General features: G+C 44.1%; 1 protein-coding gene across 1 annotated transcript in view; it reads right to left on the reverse strand.

Annotated features, from left to right (window-relative positions):
- Nucleotides 1-487: 487 nt before the first annotated feature.
- Nucleotides 488-24,776, reverse strand: part of VPS53 (VPS53 subunit of GARP complex) — a 123,129-nt gene continuing 98,840 nt past the window's right edge. The window contains exons 18-22 of the mRNA XM_043478615.1: nt 22,620-22,768; nt 18,534-18,603; nt 5,273-5,410; nt 2,969-3,073; nt 488-2,517 (exon numbers count right to left, since the gene is read on the reverse strand). Coding sequence (XP_043334550.1) covers nt 2,347-2,517; nt 2,969-3,073; nt 5,273-5,410; nt 18,534-18,603; nt 22,620-22,768 — 633 coding nt within the window. The 3' untranslated portion in view covers nt 488-2,346. The remainder of the gene's footprint in view (nt 2,518-2,968; nt 3,074-5,272; nt 5,411-18,533; nt 18,604-22,619; nt 22,769-24,776) is intronic.

The raw sequence follows: 24,776 nt of genomic DNA on the forward strand, positions 1-24,776 counted from the left end.
AGCTGGTTATTTTGGAGACTTTTCTTGCTACCGAGAGGAATTTCATTTCCAGCTGTGAACTTCTGGCACTTTCCCGGGCGTTCCATAAACAGGGGACTAGGGTTCCTCGTCCGACAGCAATTCAGGGTGGGCTGCTATCACATCCCCCACTTCTCCTGCTCATTCACCCTGCCTGCCCATCACTGTCACACCGGTCCTCGGAAGTCGATTTTCGGTCTTGCTCTGTCTGTACCGAGGCAGCATCTGAGGTGTGAGAACGTCGGCACCCTTTTCTGGTGGGATGGGCAAAGCCCTGGGTACTGGGTCTTTGTTCTTCAAGAGAGGGAGGTGTGGTGATAGTTGCTTCAATTCTGAGTTTGGAGGTCAAGACACCCTGTCTGGGGTGGTTCCTATTTCCCTGTTACGATCCAAACAGAACTTTCTCCAGCCTGAGGACCTCTAACCAGCAATCTGGAAGTCTTGCCATAGTAAACACAGCAGAGAACTCTTTATCAATTATAAATTACCAATATTTATTTTAACCACATAAGGTGACTTTCACGTTTTCTTTAAGTCTAGACAAAGTAGAGGGAAGGAACCAATACAATATCTAACTCAGCTGAATAGCAGAGTTGTTAGCTACTGTTTTGATCAATGAGGGCTCCTTTATATATATTATTTCAAAGTGACAATAATAAATAAATCTTCTGTTTAGGGCTTAGTCATCAAAACAAAGGAGAATCCTAGTCAGGATGGGGACAGCATAATTTCTGCCATGGTCCCTCCATCAACACAAACTCAAAATTCAAGATGCTGGCTATGAGCAAAAAAACATCTTTACTGTTTGGGTACCAGCTCAACTGTACAGTAATTATACTTGCTTACAGTCAGAAAAAAATACCCATTTGTGAAAATGTGCAATAGGAAATCTTCAATAAAGCAAGTTCCTATTATAACAGATCTTCACAAGGAGTAAATATTATAATCATAATGGAACTTTTTAACTGTATGCTGGGCGCTACTCCAGATTTCCAGACTGACTGATTCACAACCTCCAGGCATTTGTACTTGTGAAAATAAAAAGGGTCTCAGGTGATACTGATGCAGACCCCCAGCTGAGAAACAGGTTCTGTCTGTACAGGACATACACACGGCATTCAGCTTCCATCAACAAGACACTTAACGTAACTCCTACTGACATCTGTTGGCTCCTTGGAGATTACTGACAGTGTAATAAATCAAGAAAGCAACTTCTCTGGCTGTGACCACCTGGGGCTGGTGGTGGTGGAGGGGAAACAGTGCCTTGACATCTCAATGCCATTATGGAGATGTCCAGAAAGTGAATCCTTGTGAATGAACCACAGAAAGAAGTGTGGATCTGTAAACACCAAGAGTGACAAGAACCAGGTGTGGGAGTCCACTGGCGTTTCCAGCTTCCCAGGCTGATGACAGACGGCTAAAGTGGCTGCCTGGAGATGGGCCCGTCACCCCTCCTTTCAGGAGTGAGAAGAGAACGTTAACCTCAATTAGCACAGGCTGGATAACTTTCCCACAACACCATGGCTGTCTGGGCAGAGGGAAATCTATTGACCGAGCTGCCCGGGTAACCCACTGTACTCCTCCCTACTCTTCCTGCATTTTTCTTTTTTTTGGTTGCAAGGTTTACTTCCTTCTATTTTATTTTCTTATTTGGCCACGTGGCATGTGGGATCTCAGTTCCCCGACCAGGGATCGAACCTACACTCCCTGCACTGAAAGCTCAGAGTCTTAACCACTGGACCACCAGGGAAGTCCCCTTGCACTTTTCTTACTTAGCCATCCTTTCTTCATAGGGCTCAGCTAAAGGCCACACCTCTCTCTTCCGCCACGTCTATCTCTGCCGTTTCATCACTGCAGCCCTAGAGCCAAGCCCAAGGGACATCTCTTAGGGGTCGGGCTGCAGAGGGCACCTCCAACAGTTGCAGGTGGGGGAAGTGGTGAGAGGCCGGTTCTCTGGCCCATAGTGCTAGGACAGAGCAGGGCCACGGTCACAGAGGGTGGGACTGTGCGGGCGAGGCTGCTGAGTCAGTGAGGACTGGACCAGTCGGGAGCAGCCAGGGAACAGCCAGTGAAGGCAGGGAGCCTTCTTCACCCCATGTGGCCTCTGCTACAGGAATCAGAGATTGCTCCAGTCCTTATTTGGCTTCTCCCATTAGGGCAGGAATTAAGACAAGGCATGGGAGCGACCCAGGAATGACCCAAACATCCCAGGAAGTTTCAAGACTGATGATCTGAGGGTCCAGGGAGCACAGGAGATGTGAGGGGCGTCCGGGGATCCGGGTTGCGGGTGGCTCACCAGCCAGGGGGAAAAGCGCCCCCTGGGCGCTCCTACAGTCTCTTTTTAATCAGTTTCTCCAGTTTGCGGATGCGCGAGGACTCCTGTTCTGGAGTTGGAGCCAGGAGGGACAGGGAGCTGGAGCCTTCAGGCCCTGAGGGCGGGGCGGGGAGCCTCTGGCGGAAGAGCTCCAGCATGCTGCTCTGCTCGCTCCGCTTCAGCCCCTGAGGTGGAGACAAAGGAGGGTGATGGCAGGTCTGGCCCCCAAGGACACAAGGGCAAGTGCAGAATCTGGTATTCACTGGGCTGAGGATTAGCATTTTCTCCAGGGGAGATATCAGCCCTGCGTAGTAGCCTGGGAGAGAAGCAGGGGAGGAAGAAAAGGCAAAAGGAGAGGAGAGAAAGGGCTGAGAGGGCAAGTGGCCAGGCAGCAGGATGCGGGAGGGCCGCCTCCTCTCCTCGCAGCCCCGCCAAGCCCAGCTCCCTGCCATCAGAAGGTGATGGGGGGCATGGTCGCGGGCCCTGGATCCCCCTCCTCAAATGGCTTCTTGCAGCCTGGGCCCAGCAGGGGCACTTTGAGGAGGCCCCCCAGGGGCCCGGGCTGAATCCCACCCCTCAGTGAATCACGGAGTGTGAGAAGGATGCACCAGGGACAGAACAAGATGCTGAGCTCACCTTCATGTCCAGGATCTTCTGGAAGGTTTCTGTGTTGCAGTCTGTCAGGAGCTTGATGTAATTGTCCACAAATACCACCAATGGCTCATGAGGGGCCATCACAACCTGTGAGGGAGAGAGGAGAGTCAGGCCTGCCAGAAATGCTTACGATCCAAGGCAGCGGAGCACCTTCTACAGAAACGTCCTGACAGCCTGTTTCATCTCAGCATTCAGTTACAGCAATGCTTCCAGTCAAACCGGACAATCCTAAAGGAAATCAACCCTGAATATTCATTGCAGGGACTGATGCTGAGGCTCCAATACTTTGGCCACCTGATGTGAAGAGTCGACTCATTGTAAAAGACCCTGATGCTGGGAAAGATTGTGGGCTGGAGGAGAAGGGGGCAACAGAGGAGGAGATAGTTGGATGGCATCACTGACTTAATGGACATGAGTTTGAGCAAACTCAGGGAGACAGTGAAGGACAGGGAAACCTGGTGTGCTGCAGTCCATGGGATCACAAAAAGTCACACATGATTTAGCAACTGAATAACAACACAATGCTTCCTAAATTTGCTAAATCAAAAATGTCACCTGAATTGCTTTTTAAGTACAGATTACTATGTCCCTCCTTCGAAGATTCTAATTCATAGAGCCTGGGGAGGAGTCCCAGGTGTCTTTTTTAAAATATCAAGACCACAGGAAACACTGTGTTGGAAGGTCCCCTGTTTGGGACATTTCCTGGGTTTCTGGTACCTGCTCCTTCTGTCCTGACGTATTGCTGTTCCCAAATAAAGTGTCACTCAGTTGTGTCCAATTCTTTGCAATGACATGGACTATACAGTCTATGGAATTCTCCAGGCCAGAATACTGAAGTGGGTAGCCTTTCCCTTCTCCAGGGGATCTTCTCAACCCAGGGATTGAACCCAGGTCTCCCACATTGCAGGCGGATTCTTTACTAGCTGAGCAACAGGGAGGCCCTGGTTCCCAAGGGATGGCCTCAAAAAGCATCAAGTTAAGTGGATTTTCTCAAAAACAAAAAACCCCACAAAGCTTCAGTGTTCCCAAGACTTAAAATCGGGAACTTCATTTAACTACATCCACTTCACATACCAGGGCTTCCCTGGTGGCTCATTGGTAAAGAATCCACCTGTCGATGCAGGTGATCCCCGGGTCGGGAAGATCCCCTGGATTAGGAAATGGCAACTCACTCCAGGATTCTTGCCTGGAGAACCCCATGGACAGAGGAGCCTGGTGGGCTACAGTCCATGGGGTCGCAAAAGAGTCAGACACGACTCAGTGACTAAACAACAACTTCATGGACCACCAGCAGGAGAGCCCTAGCATCAAAACCCTCATGTTCATAGTCATTTGGTTTTCACTGTGGGGGTCCGGTTTTCTTCCTCCAGTAGGCTGGTTTGGTTTTGGATTTCTGAGAGTACAACTCAAGAGTGGCAAGGAGAACTCACTCAGAAATTCTCTCCAAACCCTGCTCTCCCCCATGGAGAGTAAACCAGCTAGGGAAGAGATGGATTAGGTTGCTTTGCTTCCTCAGGTCAAAGCCCAAGGTCTGTGGAGGCCCCTCGCCCGGTCCACCCATGTCAGGGCCCGCCGTGACTTCCCACTCCTCCATCATTTGAGCCAATTCTGCTTGCAGACTGACCTGAAGGGCCGGGAGGCCCTGGCCTTCTAAGAGCATCCCGTGACAGCTCCATTTGTTCTCTAGCCTTCTCTCCCCTCCCTAGGAGGCTCCCTCTCCACTCGACAAGTCCAGGTGGAAATCAGATGCAGGAGCTCAAGGCTTCAGACATTCTTAGCATCATCACTCCACATATATTTTGTTAAGTGGGGCTTTAGAAAACCATTTGCTGATTAGAATCAGTTATGCGACATTTGTTCTAAGTTCTTATAAAGTGGCAGAACTTAGAAAGCCAAGGATGGGAGGAATTGACAGCTAGGAAGCAGAGAGAAGCAGAGCAGAGAGACCCTGACTGGAGGCTGATTGAGTTGACAATGCCACCCAGCCTCCAATCTTGGCCAAATCTTATTACAAGAGAATCCCATTATAAGAAAGAATAATTTGTCAGACAGAATTACTGACCACCCCCCCACCCCCACCCCTCCCCAGCAACACTGCACTGACTTTGAATAATAGCTGATGAGGCCAAAGTCTGGTCCAGCCAAAGAATGCAGACAATCTCCTGGGACTGATGGGAATAGTTTCAAACCTGGGCTTTTTGAGACCAGTACTCAGTACTGTTTGGAATAAGCGATCAGGTAACTAGGCCCTTTTAACTGAAACCCTAAAGAAGACACAAGTCCCACCTTGAGGATCATCTCCGCGCGGGTCATGCCTTTCACCACGATCTTGGTGTAACTGGCCGGGGCTTTCCTCACCACCTGAGAGCCGATGGAAGGCAGATCAAGCAGGACCATCTTCAGGGAGTGCGTGTCCAGCAGTAGCTGAGGGAAGAGAACAGAATAGTACCAGCCACTTCACATGGGCACAACACCTTGTGTACTCACGTTGATAAATAACATTTTCTTGATATTTAAAAAAATTTTTTAATTTATTTTAATTTTTGGCTGCACTGGGTCTTCACCTGTGTGTGTGAACTTTCTGTAGTTGCATCGAGCGGGGGGCTACTCTTTGTTGCAGTGTGTGGGGTTCTCGTTACAGTGGCTTCTCCTTCTAGCTTGAGGGCTCCAGAGCTTGGGCTCAGTAATTGTGGTGCATGGCATGTGGACTCTTAGTTGCCACGTGGCATGTGGAATCTTCCCAGACCAGGGATCAAACCCACGTCCCCTGCATTCCATTTAGAAAGCAGTTCAGGATATGCAGGAAGAACCTGACAAATGTCTCTAAAATTTCTGCTTATTGAACAGGCAAAAAATGGTAACTCCATACTGCTCTACTTTGGATTTCTCTGGATGCTAGTAAGGATGTAGGAGATTAAGCCAAATTTAAACATCAGTATCTTGGGACTTCCTGGTGGTCCAGTAGTTAAAAATCTGCCTAGACCACCAGGAAGTCCCAAGATACTGACTCCAAGATTTATAATAAAGTAAGCAAGACAGTGTGGTACAGATGAAAGGACAAATAGATCATCTGTGCAGAAGAGAGAGCCCAGAAATACATCACAAATACAGTCCACACAAATAGAGTCAACTGATCACTCACAAAGCAGCAAAGGTAATTCAATGGAGTAAAGATAGTCTTTTCAACAAATGGTGCTTGAACAACTCAGCATCCATATACAAAAAAAAAAAGGAAAAGGAAAAAGGAATCTAGACATAGACCTTTCACCCTTCACGAAAACTAACCCAAAATGGATCATAGGCCTAAACATAAAACACAAAACTATAAAACTTCTGGAAGGTAGCATAAGAGAAACCCTAGATGACCCTGGGTATGGTGATAACTTTTTAGATATAACGCCAAAGACATGATCCTTTAGAAACTTACATTACCATCTGTAAAACAGATAGCCAATGGGAATTTGCTGTAGGTCTCAGGAAACTCACAGGGGCTCTGTATCAACCTAGAGGGGTGGGATGGGGAGGGAGCTGGGAGGGAGGGTCAAAAGGGAGGGGGTATTTGTGTACCTATGGCTGATTCATGTTGAGGTTTGACAGAAAACAACAAAATTCTGTAAAGCAGTTATCCTTCAATTAAAAAATAAATTAAGAAAAAAAGACATGATCCATTAGAGAAATAACGGATAAACTGCTCTTCGTTAAAATGAAAAATGTTTGCTCTCCAAAAGACAATGTCAAAGGGGTAAGAAGGTAAGCCACAGATAGGAGAAAGTATTTGCAAAAGATACATCTTGTAAAGGACTGTTATCTAAAACATACAAAGATTTTTAAAGAAAAACTCAACAATAAGAAAACAATCCAACTAAAAAATGGGCCCAAGATCTTAACAGCTACCTCACCAAAGATATGTAGATAACAAGTAAGAATTTGAAAAGATCTGATTCCTGAAAATCAGTAAGAAAAAGAACAGCAGCCCGGTAAAAACAATACCAACAGTGGGGCAAAGATTTGAACAGGCACCTCACAAAAGTGGAGACTCAAGTGCTCATAAGGACTGTGAAATGATGTGTGTGTGCTCAGGTGTGTCTGACTCTTTACAACCCCATGGATTGTAGCCCACCAGGCCCCTGATACTTAATTTTACTAGTGATCCAGTAAACACAAATCAAAGCCACAACTGTGTATCATTTTGGACTCATCAGAAAGGCAAAAGAAAGTAAAAAGGTCTAAATACCAAGTATTGGCATGCATATAGTGCAATGAAACTCACACTTAGGATGAGGGTAAAAACTGGTTGAAGCACTTTGGGGGAATTTCAGTGCTATTTCCTAGTGGAATTTGTGCATAACCTGTGACACAGTACTCATATCCTTTAACGAAATTCTTGCCCATGTCAAAAAAGGTTCCCTAATCCACTGTTTGTAAAAGCCAAAGATTGGAAATAACCTAAATGTCCAGCAACAGTGTAGAATGGATAAACAAACAGTGCTATATTCACACAATGAAACATGACACTGAAATTAAAATAAGTGACTCAAACAACCTATATCAACACAGATAAATCTCAGAAATCATTACGTTGGGCAAAAAAAGCAACTGGGGAAATGTTATGTATAGCACCATTTGTATAAAGTTTAAACATTTGCAAAACAAAATTATATATCGTTTGTGGATACATACACATGTAACTTATCAAAGCACATATGGGAATGATAAAATAAAAATCAGAATAGTGATTACCTCTGGGCATGGAGGGAAAGGAATGGCAGGGTAGGTCCACAGGGGACTTCAGCCATAATTATAATTTATATAAAAAAGATTTAAAGCAAATATGGGACCATGTTAAGACATGACTAAGCTAAATGGGAAGCTGATACTCTTGACATTATTTTCTATACTTTTATTAACTGGAACTATGTTTTTCCTTGTCTTCTTTCTTCATAGTATGCCTTTAAATATCTGAGGCCTAGTAAGGATTCAACTTTATCTTCTATGTAGCAGAATTTCAGTGTCTTGTTAAAATCAAAGCCATGTCTTAGCATTAGTTGCTAGCAAGAAAAAAAAAATCAATGATTATTTAAAAACATATGGGGATACTTCCTGTTTTTTTCTGTACTTTGTACTTCCCAGAGAGTGTTATATGCATAAATAATTGTACAGTCTTTTAAGTGACAGGAAGAGTTTTGAATGAACCAGACATAACCCTCTAGTATCTCCCATATTTTGAAAGATAGGACATTCTCAATTCCTGGCCAGTCACAGTAAAATTCTCTCCTCACCAGACAGATGAACAGATAGAAACCTTGGTCTCAGGTTTTACCGGAAGTAATGCAGTCAGAAAATGTGGGAGCAAGTCCGACAGACTTAGTCTGTGGGAAATGAAGGTGAAATGGTCCATTTATCATGAAAATCTGTTGGCTTTCATCTTTGAAAATAGCTAAAAGCTCATCTCCTTATGCATGAGGCACTGGGCAAGAGGTGGTCGTCGGTCAAATTCGGCTGAGCCTCAGAGAAAAATTTTTGGGGTGATATGGCGCATGTTGTTGGTGGGCTACTGGGGTGCAAAGCTGGCTAGCATGCTATGCCTGGGAAGAGTCATCATCGCCCATTAATGGGAAGCTCTGATACCTCTTGGGGGACAACATGACTATCACAGTGATAGAAACCTTGAGCAGACAAAATAAAGACACACTTCTAGAAGGTAAAGGCCATATATATAACACTAAGTTCTTTAATGAGGTGATGTGGAAGAAACAGTTCAGGATATGAAGAATGGGGGGGCCAAGGTGAGGACATGCCTTGTTTCTTTCCTCTTTCCTTTTTTTTCTTTAAATTTAAGGTATAACTTTCATACAGTAAAGTACACAAAGACCAAGTACACAGCTTGATAAATTATACACATGTATACACCCTACAGGGCTTCCCTGGCGGCTCAGACAGTAAAAGATCCATCTGCAATGTGGGAGACCTGCGTTTGACCCCTGGGTCAATTCTCCAGGAAAGATGCCCTGGAGGAGGGCATGGCAACCCACTCCAGTATTCTTGCCTAAAGAATCCCCATGGACAGAGGAGCCTGGCGGGCTACGGTCCATGGGATCACAAAGAGTCGGACGTGACTGAGCGAGTAGGCACAGCACAGCACATACACCCTACTGCCTAATTAAAGACATGGGACTTTCTCCATCACCAAATAAGTGAACCAGTGCTCTATGATGACCTACAGGGGAGGGATGAGGGTAAGCTGGGGAGGGAGGTCCACAGGGATAGATGTGTGTGCATATGGCTGATCCACTTCAGCTGACTGCACAGCAGAAACGAACACACACTGTAAACTAATTATCCTCCAACCAAACAGAACAGATGAAAGGATAGAGACGTGTTCACACAACAGAATGATACTCAGCCATAAAAACAATGAAGTATTGTCATTTGCAACAACATGGATGGACCTCGACATTATCATACTAAGTGAATTAAGTTAAAGACAAACATCATACGCTATCACTTATATGTGGAATCTAAAATACAACACAAATGAGCTTATTTACAAAACAGAAACAGATTCACAGACATAGAAAACAAACTGATGGCTACCAATGGTGTGGATAAATTACCAAAGGGGGTGGATAAATTAGGAGCTGGGGATTAGCAGACACACATTACTATATATAAAAGAGATAAACAACGTGGTCCTACTATATAACACAGGGAACTATATTCAATATCTTATTATAATCTAGAATGGAAAAGAAAATGAAAAAGACTATATAATCTTCATATATGTATATGGACATATATATATAACAGAATCACTTTGCTGGACATCAGCAGCTGTACTTCAATTCCTCTATACTTCAATTAAAAAAATAAATTAAAAAGATGACTTGGGACATTATTTGCATCCCAGAAGGCTTCCCAGGGGTCTCTTCCAGTCAATGTTCTCTCTTCCTTCCCAACAAAGGCTACCACTCTTCTGCCCTCTGTGACTCAGGACTGGCCTGCTGCTCATTAATCTGCTATGGACATTCTTGCACATGTCTTTGGTGGCCACACACCCTCATTTCTCTGGGGGTAGCATCTCCATAGAACTGCCGGATCAAGGGGTAGGCATATGTTTAGCTTTAAGTAGAGACTGTCAGATAGTCTTCCAGTTTGCTTGTGCCAATTTCCAGTCCCACCAGCAATGCCTGAAAGTTCCAGTTGCTTTACATTCTCACCAACACTTGGTATTCTTGGTCTTTTTAAATTTTAGCCATTCTGATACTGTGACTTTAATTTATATTTCCCTAGACAATTAATATGCTTACTGGTGAGCCTCTTTTTGAAGCACCTGTTCAAGTCTTTTGCCATCTTTTCTACTGGTTGATTATCCTTTTTCTAATTGATTTGTTGAGGTTTTTCTAAAGTATGTTTTTCAACTTTATTGAGGAATAATTGACAAATACACTTTAACTGCACATATTTAAAGTGTACAAGGTGATTATTTGATATACATACACTTTGTGCAATGATTACCAAGATCAAGATAATTAACTCTCCTTTTGTGTATGTGGTAAGAATGCTTAAGATCTACTCTCAGCAAATTTCAAGTACATCACACTGTATTATTAATTACAGTCACCATGCTGTACATTAGCTCCTTGGAACTTACACCTTAGAATTGAAAGTGTGTATCCTCTGACCGCCATCTCTCCATTTCCTGCTTCCCCCAGCCCCTGGCAACTACCATTCGATTCTCTGTTTCTCTGAAATTTGGAGGTTTTTTTTTTTTTCTTTAAGATTCCATACAAGTGATATGTTAGAGATTTTTAAAAGGATATATTTAGAATATAAGTACTCTGTCAGTTACATATATTGCAAATATCATCTGCTACTCTGGCTTGGCTTTTGAGAAAAACAAGTCCTTAATTTTAAGTACTCCAAATAATCTCTTCTTTTACGATTAGTACGTCTAACGTTTTGTTAAGGAATCTCTGCCTAACCCACAGTCATAAAAATATTCTTTTATCTTTCAGAAGTTTTGTTGTCTTATCTTTCATTTTCAGAGCTATAATCCACCTGAAGTTGTTTTTTAAAAAAAAAAATTTGAGATAAATTCACCTTTTAAAAGTGTACTGTTCAGTTCCAGACATCTCATCATGCCACAAATAAATTCCATGGCCATTAGCAATCGCATCTCTTCCCCTCCTCTCCTCCAGCCCTTACCAACCAGTAGTCTGCTTTCTGTCTTGTGGATTTGCCGGCTCTGGACATTCCATATAAATGGAATCATACGTTCTGTGACCTTTTGTCTATGATTCTTTCACTTAGCATAATGTTTTCAAGGCTCATCTATGTTGCAGCATGAGTAAGTACTTCATTTCTATTTACAACTGAATGATATTCCCTTGTCAGATTAAACCACATTTTGTTTACCCATTCATCAACTGATGGGCGTTTGAATTGTTTCTACTTTTTGGCGATTATGAATAATGCCATGCTGAATATCTGTGTACAATGGTTTACGTGACACACTTTTCCAATTCTTTTGGGTTTCTATCTAGGAGTGGAATGGCTGGGTTATATAGTAACTCCATGCTTAACATTTTGAGAAACGGCCAAACTTTCCCCAAATGGCTGCAAGCATTTTGCATTTCCACCAGCAGTGTATGAGGGTTCCAATTTCTCCACATCCTCATTGGAACTGATTTGTTTTTTTGGGAACTGACTTTTGTATATGGTGTGTGGTTAGGGTCAAGATTAATTTTTTTCTGGGGCTTCCAAAAACAGAAAAACATAAAACAGAAGTAATACTGTAACAAATTCAAATTCAATAAAGACTTTAAAAATGGCCCACATCAAAAAATTCCTTAAAAAAAAAGGATTAATTTTTTTCCCATGTGGATATTCAATTACCCAGCACTGTTTACTGAGAAGACCATCCCTTCCCAACTGAATTATAGTGCTGTTTTTGCCATAAATCAAGTGTCTGTGTATGTGTGGGTCAATTTCTGAACTCCATTCCTTTCTGTTGGCCCATTTGTCCCTGTGTGCTTAATTACTTTAGCATTAAAAGAAGCCCTGGTATCTTGAAGTTTAAATCCTCCAACTCTGTTCTCTTTCTTAAGAGTTATTTCAGCTATTTCTGGTCCTCTGCATTTCCATCCAACTTTTAGAATCCGATTATCAATTTACATTCACACCCACAAGCAACCAGCCAACCCCTGCAGGGATTTCACTCTATCTGTAACTTTGAAAGAACTGACATTTAAAAGTACTGAGTCTATGGGACTTCCCTAGAAGCCCAGTGGTTAGGACTCTGCTGCCAGGGCAGGGAGTGTGGGTACAATCCCTGGTTGGGGAACTAAGATCCCACATGTCACGCAGGGTGACCAAAAATTAAAAAAAAAAAAAAAGTATTGAGTCTTTTAACATATAAACATGGACCTTCCTGTCATTTTAAAGATTTTCCTTAATATCTCTTAATAGTGTGTCATTTTTTGCGTAGAAGACTCACACATTTTAAAAATACTTATTACTAGCTAGAGTTTACTATATATGGTTTCATTAAAAATGTTTAAATTGTTGCTGGTATATACAAATATTGAAAATAATTTAAATACTGACCTTATATTGGCCCCTGCCTACTAAATTTCTATTCTAATAGTCTGTCTACAGATTCTTCTGGATTTTGTCATTCACAATCATGTTCTCTGTAAAATGTGAAAAATGACAGCTTTGTTTCTTCCTTTCTAATTGTGTACCTTTTATTTCTTTAAATTTTTCACCTTATTTTCCTGGCCAGGACTTCAAGGGCAATGTGGAACAGAAATGGTGACAGCAGACATCCTTGTCTTGTTCCTAATGTCAAGAGAAAAATCTTTCTGTATTTGACCATTAAGCGTGATGTTTAATGGCAATTTTTTTCCCCATTAACTGATTCATTTCACTCATGAGCTTGCTCGGTCCTCCCATCTCCAGGACCTTGACGATCCTGCCATGGTCATAAGCCCCTGCAGAGCATGGCTGTGCTTGTCTCTTCAACTCTGTGTGGCACAAAGCGAGTGATAGAGGAGGCTTCACGTTCTCGGTGGACGGGACGGTCTCATAAAAGTCAAGATGGGCCAGAGCTAACAGGACAGAGGAGTGAGCGGTTAGGGAGTGGAGAGATTCAAAAGGCTCCTCAGAAACAGAGAAGGGCTGAACAAAAGGAAGAAAGCTCTACCCTGTGCACGGACACACAAGCACATTTAAAAAAGGAAGGAGAAAGTTTAGCTTTTCTGAACACACTTTCTATAATCACAAAATTTAGAAGGAAGTTACTTTAAGCACTAATTGACTTTTGTGTCATTTCTCAAAATAAAATTTTATTGTGGATATCACTTGAGTAGGTATTATGTGAGGGTGGACCACTACTTAAAAAAAAAAAAATCTTGTTATTATGGAGAGTCTCAAACATGTATGACATAAACAGAAGAATACAGTGAATCCTTATGCAGTCGGTTGTACTAACCAGAGACATTCTCACATGCTCGTCTCAGTTCATCTATGCCTCCAATACACTGGCTCTCAGCTGGGGGATGGGGGTGTTGGTCCCTCTTCCCACCCCTGGCCTGGATATCTGGCGACGTCTGGATGCATTTTTGGTTGTCAACATTGGCAGGGCATTACTGGCAACTAGTGAGCAGTGGTAAGGAATGGTGCCAAACATCTTATAATGCACAGGGCAGCCCCACAACAAAAAAGATTCTCTAGCCCCACATGTCAACAGTGCAAAGGCTGAGAAAGCGTGCTGCAACCACTCCTTGTCCCTCACTTAATTTTTCTGAGGTTAAATTTACATACATTGAAATGCACAATTTTTAACTGTACAGTTTTGACAAATGGATTTATCCATGTAGACCCTCACATATGTTTCTGTATATACCGTTTTAAAATAAAATCAGCTTTAACACACTTTCTTCTACTCCTAGCTTGCTAATAAGGTTTTGTCATTCTTTTAAAAAACTGGTCATTTACATATATTAAATTTTATTAATACACTTTCTCCCCCCCAAAGGAGTGCTTAAAAACACCCTGGGTCCTTTTCCTGACACAACAGTGAACTGCTTCCTCTGGTAAGTTTGTGCAAATGGATTCCATTTCTACTGCGTGCTCAGTCATACATACTGTGACCAAAAGACTAATTAATGACCCTGCAAATCCCACAAGATTCTCTGAAAATCACAAACTAGCAAGAAGCATGACAAATACTGTATGGTTCAGTTCCGCGTGCCCTTGCAATTGCTCAAGCAGACTCTGGGGCCCAAAGAGAAATAATTTACTTTATACAGTGATCAGGGAAAGAATCAAGAGCAGGAAAATGTCTTCTTTACTGTTTTTGACACAAGTATTAAAATGCAATCTAAAATTAGGATCTAGTACCTTTGTGGCAAAGCAGAGGCTTCTGAGATTAGGCCTCAATCCTTGACTCTCACAGCTTTTGTTAAACTTGGATTACAGCTGCTATAAGACTTGCGACAGAATCTGTCTCAAGACTTTTTTCTTTTTTTTTTAAGCAGAAGTTTTAACTTTTTTTTTTTTTTAATGTGGACCATTTTTAAAGTCTTTATTGAATTTGTTATGATACTGCTTCTGTTTTATGTTTTTGTTTTTTGGCTGAGAAGCAGGTGGGATCTTAGCTTCCCGACCAGGGACTGAACCCGTACCCCCTGCATTGGAAAGTGAAGTCTTATTCACTGGACCACAAGGGAAGTCCTAGAATCTGTTTTAATCTATGAACTTCTCTCTGGTAACTTCCAGTTTCCTGTGGTTTTGCTGCTTGAGTGATCATGCCTCCAACTCCATGACTGCATGGACTTCTAAGCCCAGATACTCATGGCAAGCATGAACCCCAGCTAAACCTGAACTTCACGTGGGACTCTTCCAAGGGCCACGTTGCCCTGTAGCTCCTACTCATGGCCTCCCCACCCTTCACCCGAGGCAGGGCCTATTGATGTCTATGCTCCCCTGTCACCCACTCAAGTTTGTCTGGGGTCTGATAAAGTCAAACGCCAGTTTCCAGATGGTTTTCTCATTCACATCTCAAAGCAGAATACTGGCCAAACTGATATTTTTCTGAAGATGCGGGCTTTTGGAGTCTGAGTTGATTATTTTAACATTCTTTTAAAGAAAGGAAAATCTGAGAAAAATAGATATGACATTGGATTCATGTGACAAGATGAAAATAGCATGGTTGCTGGACACTAAATCAGCTTGCAAGGCCTGGGCAGAGCTGCAAGCTCATGGAAACATATTCCCTATGAGTCAACTCTGTTCCAGGGGCTTCATCAATTCTAGAGACTTGAGAAAATTAGTTTCTAGAGACGAGAAACAGAATCCAAAGCTTCTCTCAGACACACTAAGAGCAATCACTCCACGTCCTCTCTCATCACACACAGCAGTGAGGTGAACAGAGGATCCTTGGTGAACATGTGCTCATGAAGCTGGACTTGCTGGGGCATTATTCTGCTGTTTCCCGAGGAGAAGGTTCATTCTGTGCTTATGACGTGCAAGAGGCAAGAATTTCCAAACACTGAAACTCAACACTCAGACGCAGTCAGTTAGTGTCTGAATCTACGCAACCTCCCAAGACGTTTGCTGAAACAATGCTTCTGACTCTGCTAAGCTGGTCAGCCAGACAGCCCACGTCAAGCATTGACTAGATGTTTCCATGTGAGAAGACAGGCGCTGATAGAGAAACAAACTATTAATAGTAAGAGCTGGCATTTGTTGAGGGCTTCCCATGTGCCTGATGTTGGGTCAAGCACTTCAGTGCATTGTTGTTGTTCAGTCACTAAGCTGTGTCTGACTCTTTGTGATCCCATGGACTGCAGCAGGCCAGGCTTCCCTGTCCTTCACTATCTCCCGGAGTTTGCTCAAACTCACGTCCATTGAGTCAGTGATGCCATCCAACCAGCTCATTCTCTGTTGCCCCCTTCTCCTCCTGCCCTCAGTCTTTCCCAGCATCAGGATCTTTTCCAATGAGTCGGCTTTCTGCATCAGGTGGCCAAGTATTAGAGCTTCAGCTTCAGCATCACTCCTTGCAATGAATATTCAGGGTTGATTTCCTTTAGGATCGACTGGCTTGATCTCCTTGCTGATCTTCTTCAGTACATTATCTTGTTTAATCCTCACAACTATCCTGTGAGGTGGTGCTATGATTATCCCCATTTTATAGATGAGGAAACTAAAGCCCTTGAAGGGTAAGTAACTTGTCTAAGGACAAACAGCTGCTGGGTGGCAGAGATAGGATTCAGCATCAGACCTTAGTGATTCTGGAGCCCATAACCTTAAGGTTCACACCTACTGCCTTGCTATAGTGTAGGAAGGCCACTCACTTACAAAAGAGTATAAAACATACAGCACTTATGAGATTCAAGAGATGCCTGTTATTCACAGGTATTACATCTCTGGCTTTGATACTTTCTGATAGACCCATGATGCACCAGGGCATATGCTGACCTGCCACCCTTCTGAGGCCTGACTTGGACCAGCACGGCCAAGGGCCCAAGGTTGGGGCAAGTCATGGAGCTAGGAGAGCTGAGCTGCCACCCAGTCAACTAATCCAGTGGAAGGGCAGGAGTTATGGAAATGCCTTGAACTATATATTCTCCTTACTTAAAAATGTAGTCCTTTCAAATATAGAAAGCAACTGAAATCAGTTCAGTATTGCTGAATAAAGGTCTACAGAGGATTTATTTTAATGAATATTAAGGGATCATATATGATCAGTACATGAACAGTTTGTATCTAAGTAAGTGTTTTTAAATAATTAGGGGCTAAGGGACCATACTCAATATTTTGTAATAACTTCTAAGGGAAAAGAATCTGAAAAAGAATAGATATATGTATACATGTAACTGAGTCATTTTGCTGTACACTTAAAATGAATAGCACACTGTCAATCAACTGTACTTCAATTAAAAACAAAGAACAACTAAATCTTCAAAAATAATGAGAATAAAGGCAAACTGAGCCTTCTGTTTACATTTGTATGAAGATTAAGAAGCTACAGTTAAATGGCTTGAACAATTATAAACAAACAGAAAATGAATTAGGGGTTGAATATTATTGTTTGTTTTTAAAGGAGCTTAAACTGTTCTCCAAACTCAAGCTGCTCAAATTACAGAGTATGAACAGGTGGTATCTGAGCAGAGGCAACTGCCATGGCACCCAACTCAACTCAGCAGTGCTGAGGTGACACCGTCTATGCAGACGTGTCTTGAGGCATAGAATTCAAGTGAGCAGGGTGGGGCTGATGGAGGAAGACTTGCTGGGTGAGGTGAACAGAGCTTCTCCATACCAAAAAGATGAGCCTGTCTTTGCTTGCTGCTCCTAGGTTGTCTCTGCCCCAGCCACTACAGGACCCAAAATAATCAAGAGCCATTGTGGCTCCCTCTGCCCAGATGCTTTTCTCCTAGTCCTCCTCCAGCCCCAACTCTCAGAGGTGCCTCCTCCAACCATCCAACCTAAAGCCACTACTCCTCACAGAACAGAGAATATAAAGAAGATAAATATGTAAAGAATATATTTCGGGACTTCCCTGGTGGTCCAGTGGTTAAGAATTTGCCTTGCAATATGCTTCCTAGTAAAGAATCTGCCTGCAATGAGGGAGACTCATATTTGATCCCTGGGTTGGGAAGATTCCCTGGAGAAGGGAATGGCTACCCACTCCAGTATTTTTGCCTGCAGAATTCCATGGGCAGAGGAGCCTTAAGGTCTACAGTCCATGGGGTCGCAAAGAGTCGGACACGACCGAACGACTAAAACACTTTCACTTTGCAATGCGTGAACATGGGTTTGATTCCTGGTTGGGGAACTAAGATCCCATGTGCTGTGGAGAAACTCAGCCCACATGCCACAACTACTTCAACTTGCGCACTGCAACTAGAGAGTCAGTGTACTGCAACAGAAAGGTTCCACGTGATACAGGGAAAATTCCATTGCTGCAACTAAGACCTGAAGCAGCCGAATGAATGAATAAATAAATATTTTAAAAGAATACATCTCTATAAAAATATGACGGAAAATTCCATAGATAGTGAAGCCTGGTGGGCTACAGTTCATGGGGCTGCAAAGAGTCGGACACGACTGAGCGGCTGAGCACATGGCACATAAATACATAAAGAATATGATGAATATCATGCCCCTAAGGTATTCTTTCATATAACCTAGCTTTATACCCTGCATACTGAGGTAAAAATGATCTTCTAACTTATTTGTTACTTGTATGTTATCTGTCTCTTCTTACTAGAGTGTAAACATTATGAAGGGGAGGTCTTGTCTGCCTGTTCACTGTGGTATGCGCCATCCCTAGAATAAGGCCCAGGTACTTAGGGGGTGTGCTCAATGGAAAAAAATGCTTTAAATAAATGGATGAATGAATTAAGCTGCCAGATCATCATTCTGTCCTCAAACAGGGGAAACCAGTGGTTTTACTTTTATGTAGTGCCTCTGGACCAGAAGGATATGTGGTTTGATCCACAACAAAAGCGAGGGGAAAAGCCCTACCCCAGCTTCATCTCACCTGTTCTGCCCCCACCATGCTGATTGGCTTGCACTTGAAGAGGTGGGTGATGAACTTGGGAATGAAGGAGCTGTGGATAAAAAAGAAGTGACAGATTAGGCTCATTTTCTCTTTGGTAAAGAAATGCAGAACTTTTTTTAAGTTCCTATACTTCCTTCTAAAGAAAATGGAGAATTTAAGTAGCTATTCTTATATCCTACCAGCATGCATTCTTTTTCTTTTCCCCCTAACGAAAGCCCTGGTTTTATTTAGGTAAATCTGGCCTTGGGATGCTGGGGAAAAGCTAATTCCTCCTAAACAACAGAGGTGGATTCTAATTAGCCTCAGCCAGGCAGAGCCTGGGGTTCCTTGGGTGACTGCTGCTGGTGCTGATGATTTGAGGACATGATCCAAGCCAGCGGGAGGGAAGGACTTCACTGCACGGCGGGGGCAAGACTCTCTTCATTTTTAGCCTGTTTGTGTGTTTGGATATAACATCTAGAGCTCTCATTTTCTCACTGTTCTAAGGATGAAGCCAGAGGCCCAAGGAGAGCAAGGTCAGTAAAGAACCTGGGTCCTTAGTAACATTGATGAACCACTGCATCAGTCATCTTGGGATCTGTCCGATCTCCAGATTTCGGTTATATGAAATAAAAAATTCACTGTTTAAATCAGTTTGAGTATGATGAGTAGCTGAAAACATCCTAATGGATGTGACAACTGAATATACATTGGTGGTTATGGGATCTTAAATGTGAAAATAGGAAATAATTGCTAAGGGAGTAACTGTCAGATCAGGGAACAAAATGCATGATCTCCAAAAAATTTACTGGGGACTGAAGGGCAACCTGGGCCAGGTGGATTGATGATGCTCATCTGGGGAAAGGGAGAATATAATTTTAACAGGTCAGGAGGGTTTTTTTTTTTAAGAAAACCCTGCAGAAGCCTGAGTAGGGGAGGCTGAGTTGCACTGCTGCTGAACAGAAGGCGTGGGAACCAGAAATGCCTAAAATCAGGCCAGATTCAAAGACCAGGAGAACACAGGGCCTGTGACCAAAAGCAGGATATGGAGGTCAAGGTAAAGGCTGGCCAGCCTCCCCCTCTCCTCACTCTTCACAAGCTACTCTCAGGCTCATGCCCACCATCCTCTTTGCTCTCTCCCACTTCTTTTCCAGAAGGTTTGTGCCACTCTGATGTCCAGAGACCTCCTGGAGGGCCCACTGGCATGGTACTGGCACCTCCAGCCCAGTGCATCCAAGATTCAGTCCTAACCTGGATCCAGGCTCAGAGACTAGATCTCCTCTGTGCAGTCGTTCAAGTCAGAAGCCGCAGACTTGCCCTCAACCCTGATATCCAGTAAGTTCTCGGTTCTTCCCTCAATGCCCACACCCACCCCTCCTGACCGTCCCTTGGCTGCTGCCCTTCTCCTTCTCACTAGAGCTCTTTCAGTTGTTTCCTAACTGGTCTCCCAGCCTTCAGCCTCATCATTTCTAATCCATCAGCCATTATTGGGATTTATTTCAGATGCAAAATGATCAGGACCCTCCTCTGATCACAACTCTTGCAATGACTGCAGACAGACCTTCCTCAACTGTCCAGCCCCATCTCGCTGAGCCCTGGTACCCTGTTATTTGGGCTGGCTGGCCACATGCAGATCCTACGACTCTAGGCAATCTGAATCTTCTGTGCCTTTGCTCACACTGCTCCCTCTGCCTGGAATGCCTCCCCCACCGCCTTGCGGGTCAGGACACACACATATCTCCTGGACTCTGCTCAAGGACAGCTTTCCTGTGAAGCCTCTCCTCAGTCCCCTCCACCATACTCTGCAGAGAGTCCACAGACCTCCAACGTAATACATAACCTACTTGGTGATACTTATCTGCTGACAAGTCTATTTCCTTCCACTTGACTGTAAGGCAAATGAAGCCAGGGATCACGTCTACTGAGTCAAAGCACTGAACTCTGCAGTGGAACACGGTGGGTGCTCAAGGGGCTGCACGCTGAATGAACAATAAATAATAAGGCAGAAGCTAACACTTTTTAAATGTCGGCTTGGTACCAGGACTTCACCAGGAAGTTCATATGACTTCTCATTTTTTTTTCCCTCCCAAGCACTATTAAGAGATCTGTCTCATCATCCCCATGACTGAATGGAGGAGAATCCACTGAGTGGATGAGGGAAGTCACTTGTGGTTCAAATGGTAGTTTCCACCAGGGGGCTGATCTTGATGTCTAAATAGTAGAGACTGTTGTTGCTTCAGAGACCAATAGTGAGATAAGAAAGCTAGAGGGAAAGAAATGTCAGCCCCAGAGATCAGATCTAGAGGAAGGCCAGCTAACTGATCAGGAGGCAGTGAGAACAAGGGACTATGTGGCATGGATTCTTCCTGCTCTAAACTAGAGGCAGGCCAAAAAGTACCATGAGGCTGAACTACAGCTAACTGCAATGGCACACAGTTTATAACCTAAGTTACTTCAAACTAAGTAGGTTTTGATCATGTGCTTCATCCGGCTCTGTGTGCTGGACTATAGGGGGAGCGGGGGGGGGGGGGAACATAAGGATCAGGGACACGTCTTTGGGGGAAGAGTTCCAGCAATGTGAGGGGTAACTGCCAGGGGCTCCTCCAGACCCTCACAGTGCTGGCAGTTGACTGCTCTTGGCTGAAGAAGGGTGTTCTCACAGCCTCCATCTGAAGGTTCTGGTCTTCAGCTGGGATTTTAGTGATGAGAGGGTACCATGGCTTAAATTAAGGATCCACTTTCTAGAAGAGCAAGAAAGGTGTTTAACCTGTAGGTTAAACTTTTCCAGATGTGAGAGATGGCATCCTATGCCCAGCTCCCCCAATATGGGCTTAATGTGAGAGCCAGGGGCACTGAGAGAAGGTGAGGCTGGTGCTGGGACTAGTGAAGTAAACAGACCCCTTCCTCGCTTTAACGTCAGCTCCATCAGGCTCCCGTGCAACCGCACCGGACAGTCTTGGCCACAGTAAATTTTTATAGAGACGTTGTTCCTGCTGGGAGTTATGGGGAGTGTCCCAGTGTGATTTATCAGCAGGGCTTTTTAACATGTGCTGATGAGCACCCAGAGAGTGGAAGGGATGTCAGCTCCCGGCCCATCTGCTGTCCTGCACACATTACTGCCTCCCGGGAGGGTCCACTCGAGCCTTTCCTGACACCCTGGGAACTGAAGCTCAGGCCACAAGCCACTTCGTAATTGCTGCTCTTTAGGGGCTCGTGTGTGAGGGGGAGGGAAAGCCTTAATTGAATACAAACTGAGAGAGATCTAGGGAAGACAGAAACTTGGAGCCCTAAACCGTCCTCGGGGACCTGGATGAGAATAACCTCACTTCAGTAGCTTGGACGGGGCCATTCTTCCCAAAGCCTTTCCCGGCGAAGTCTGCCAAAACGCTTGTTTGATAATTGGTCAGAGGAGGCACTGATCCTCCATGGTGTCCAGCCTTGGGGAAAACCGTGCTATAGCCAGATGCGGACTGGCAAAGGACCGAAACATCTCCCCGCTTTAAAACAACAAGCCAGAAGCAGCCACACAGGAGGATGTGGCGGGAGACGCGCAGCGCAGTGTTCACGCCACCTACTTGGCAATGGACTGGCTCCTGGACTGGCAATGACTTGCTCTTCCTGATTTCTAGTACCTTCCCTAGACTCATGGGTGTCCACAAGTGGATATACTCTGGTAGCCACAGTAATAAGTGCTATGGGCGAGGAGGAAGAGAAGGCTCAAGAAGAAACAGAACTCACGGTTCCCATCCTCAAAAGGCTTATTATCCAAAGAGACAAAATACATACATGAAATTGCTGAAAACTAATTTTAATTATCCAAACCTTGGGGAAGGCAGGGGTGGCAGTACGTCCATGTAATTCAAATGACAGGAGCCCCCTGACTCCTTTCTCCCTGTCATGAGGGGGTGGATGGTTGTACTGCTGTTACTGTGATTTACCACATTAAGTAGCAAATTTAGTGTGATTAGTATGCTTCTCTGGGGTACAAAAAAACTAATTGGATGGTGGAGACACCTAGATTGGGTGCATGCTGATGGTCAGCATAGCATTCAGACCCATCCAGTGATGCGGGTGTTCGGGACTTACTTTGCAAATTTAATGCAGAACTGCGTGAAGTATTTCCGCGTGGAGGCCAGGTTGTCACGGATGATGGGGACGTTCTGTTTAATGTGAAGGATGACCGAGGTGACATAGGGGCTCTGGTCACCAACATGCTCCACATTCTGCCACTGCATCTGAAAATGGAAACAAGGCGGGAGAAGTCTTCAGAGCCTGTGCAGGAGAACAGCTTTACCCGTTACTGGGGAAGGTGCGGGGACAGGTGTATAATATAGTGATTCGCAGTTTTTAAAAATTGAAGTACGAAAAAAAAAAAAAAAAAAAATTGAAGTACGGCTGATTTACAGTGTTGGGTTCGTTTCTGAATGATTTTTAAAGGTGATGCTCCACTTATAGTCATAAAATACTGGCCATATTCCCTGTGTTGTACAATATATCCTTGTGGCTTGTTTTCTCTGCTTTCTTTGGTAGCTTATTTCTTCTACTTTTCTACCTAACTGAAAATTTCCATAATCAAACATTAGACTCTTACTCCAACAGCCTTTGAGATTATGTGGGATTTTGATCAAGAGAAAGGAAAGAGCATCTCTGTAAATATGAGAGGTCAGAGGTTAAGACAGTGCGTGGGGAACAGGGCAGGGGCTGTGCAGATGGCTGGTTTGGAGCATCACTGAGAGGTCCTGCATAGCCTCTGACCAGGCAGGCTGTGAACAAAATCAAGACGCCTGAGACTTCCCTGGGGGTCCAGTGGTTAGAATCCACCTTGCAAGGCAGGGGACTTGGGCTAGATCCCTGGTTGGGGAACTAAGACCCCGCATGCCACGGAGCCACTAAGTGCGTGTGCCACAACGGGAGATCCTGCAGGACGCAGTGAAGATCCTGGGTGTTGCAACAAGACTGGACGCAGCCCAACAAATAAACATACTAAAAACAAAATAAAAAAACGAGAGACCTGCTGGGCTCCAGTGCTCACAACCTGAGGACAATTAGGGGAAATGCGCTGAAAAACATGCACAGTAAAATGGAAAAAGCAGCAGTGGTGTGATCTCCCCACCACCACCTCACCCCGGAAACACTGGAGAAGAGGGGCGGTACCAGCTCCCAGCCTGCTTCACACCACCAGCCAGGACTGAGATGGGGTTCCGTAGGGTCAGCCTCTCAGAAAGGAGCTGGGCTGCCTGTTAAAAAGATCCTGAGCCGAACACAAACTGTATAATATGTTCATAGAAGGAAGGCAGTCTTTCTGAGGCCTTGATGTCTCTGGCAAGAAAATACTATTTTTATAGAGCTCCTGGAGAAAGGAAAAATTCAATCCTGAGAGAATGTGTTTAAAAGAATCATATTGTACACGGATGATCCCCCAGCTCCTGGGAAGCTCAAATGACTCTATGTTTTGTTCTAATGTTTCTTCACATCAACAGATATTTATGGCCTAAAAGCTTTGGGTCTGTGTAAGCAAAGAACCATGCAAAAGCTGGAAGGCACCTCCATCTTCATTTTACAGATAAGAAAACCAAGGCCCAGGTACATGAAGTCTATGTAAGCTTTGATAATGAGGCTCCAGAAAGAAAAGGGCCTCTAATTTTTTTTACTGGGGGAAAAAATAAAAGCAAAGAATGCAGAGATGGTAGAAAAGTCTAATATGAACTGACTTTATATTCTAATGCTTTGGCTACTTCTAATGTTTTCCTCATCCTCTTCTATTTTATTCAAAAGACTTCTTTTCCCATCTGATATTAAAGATGTGACCCATTCAAACAACAAACCTCCCAGGGGGGCTTAAATAAGCTCACAGGGTGAGGCCAGAATTGGCAGGTGCTGTTAGCATCTACACTTCATCTTCCACTCCCAGCTCATCAGCAGCTTCTCAGCAGAAGTCCTCCGGGGAACGAACAGCACAGTGAACTCCGCCCTCCACCGAAGGCAAAGCTCATCCATAGTAACACTGCTCACTGCTCTTTTCCAAGTTGGCAGCAGTTGACGTTTCAACAGCCCAAAAACGTAAACAATTATCTAAGCACGATGGTCCTCCATTGACAGAAGACGACCACAGTGGGAGGTGGTGACATGCCCTGTCATTGGTTACAAAGCAACTCGGGGGGGGGGGGGGGGCGGAGCTTGCGGTTTGAGAGTTCAAGTTACCGCTGGAGAGTTGCCTCCTCTTGATCACCATTGGCCATGTTA

The sequence above is a fragment of the Cervus canadensis genome, chromosome 1 (assembly GCF_019320065.1).
Source record: "Cervus canadensis isolate Bull #8, Minnesota chromosome 1, ASM1932006v1, whole genome shotgun sequence".
NCBI lineage: Eukaryota > Metazoa > Chordata > Mammalia > Artiodactyla > Cervidae > Cervus > Cervus canadensis.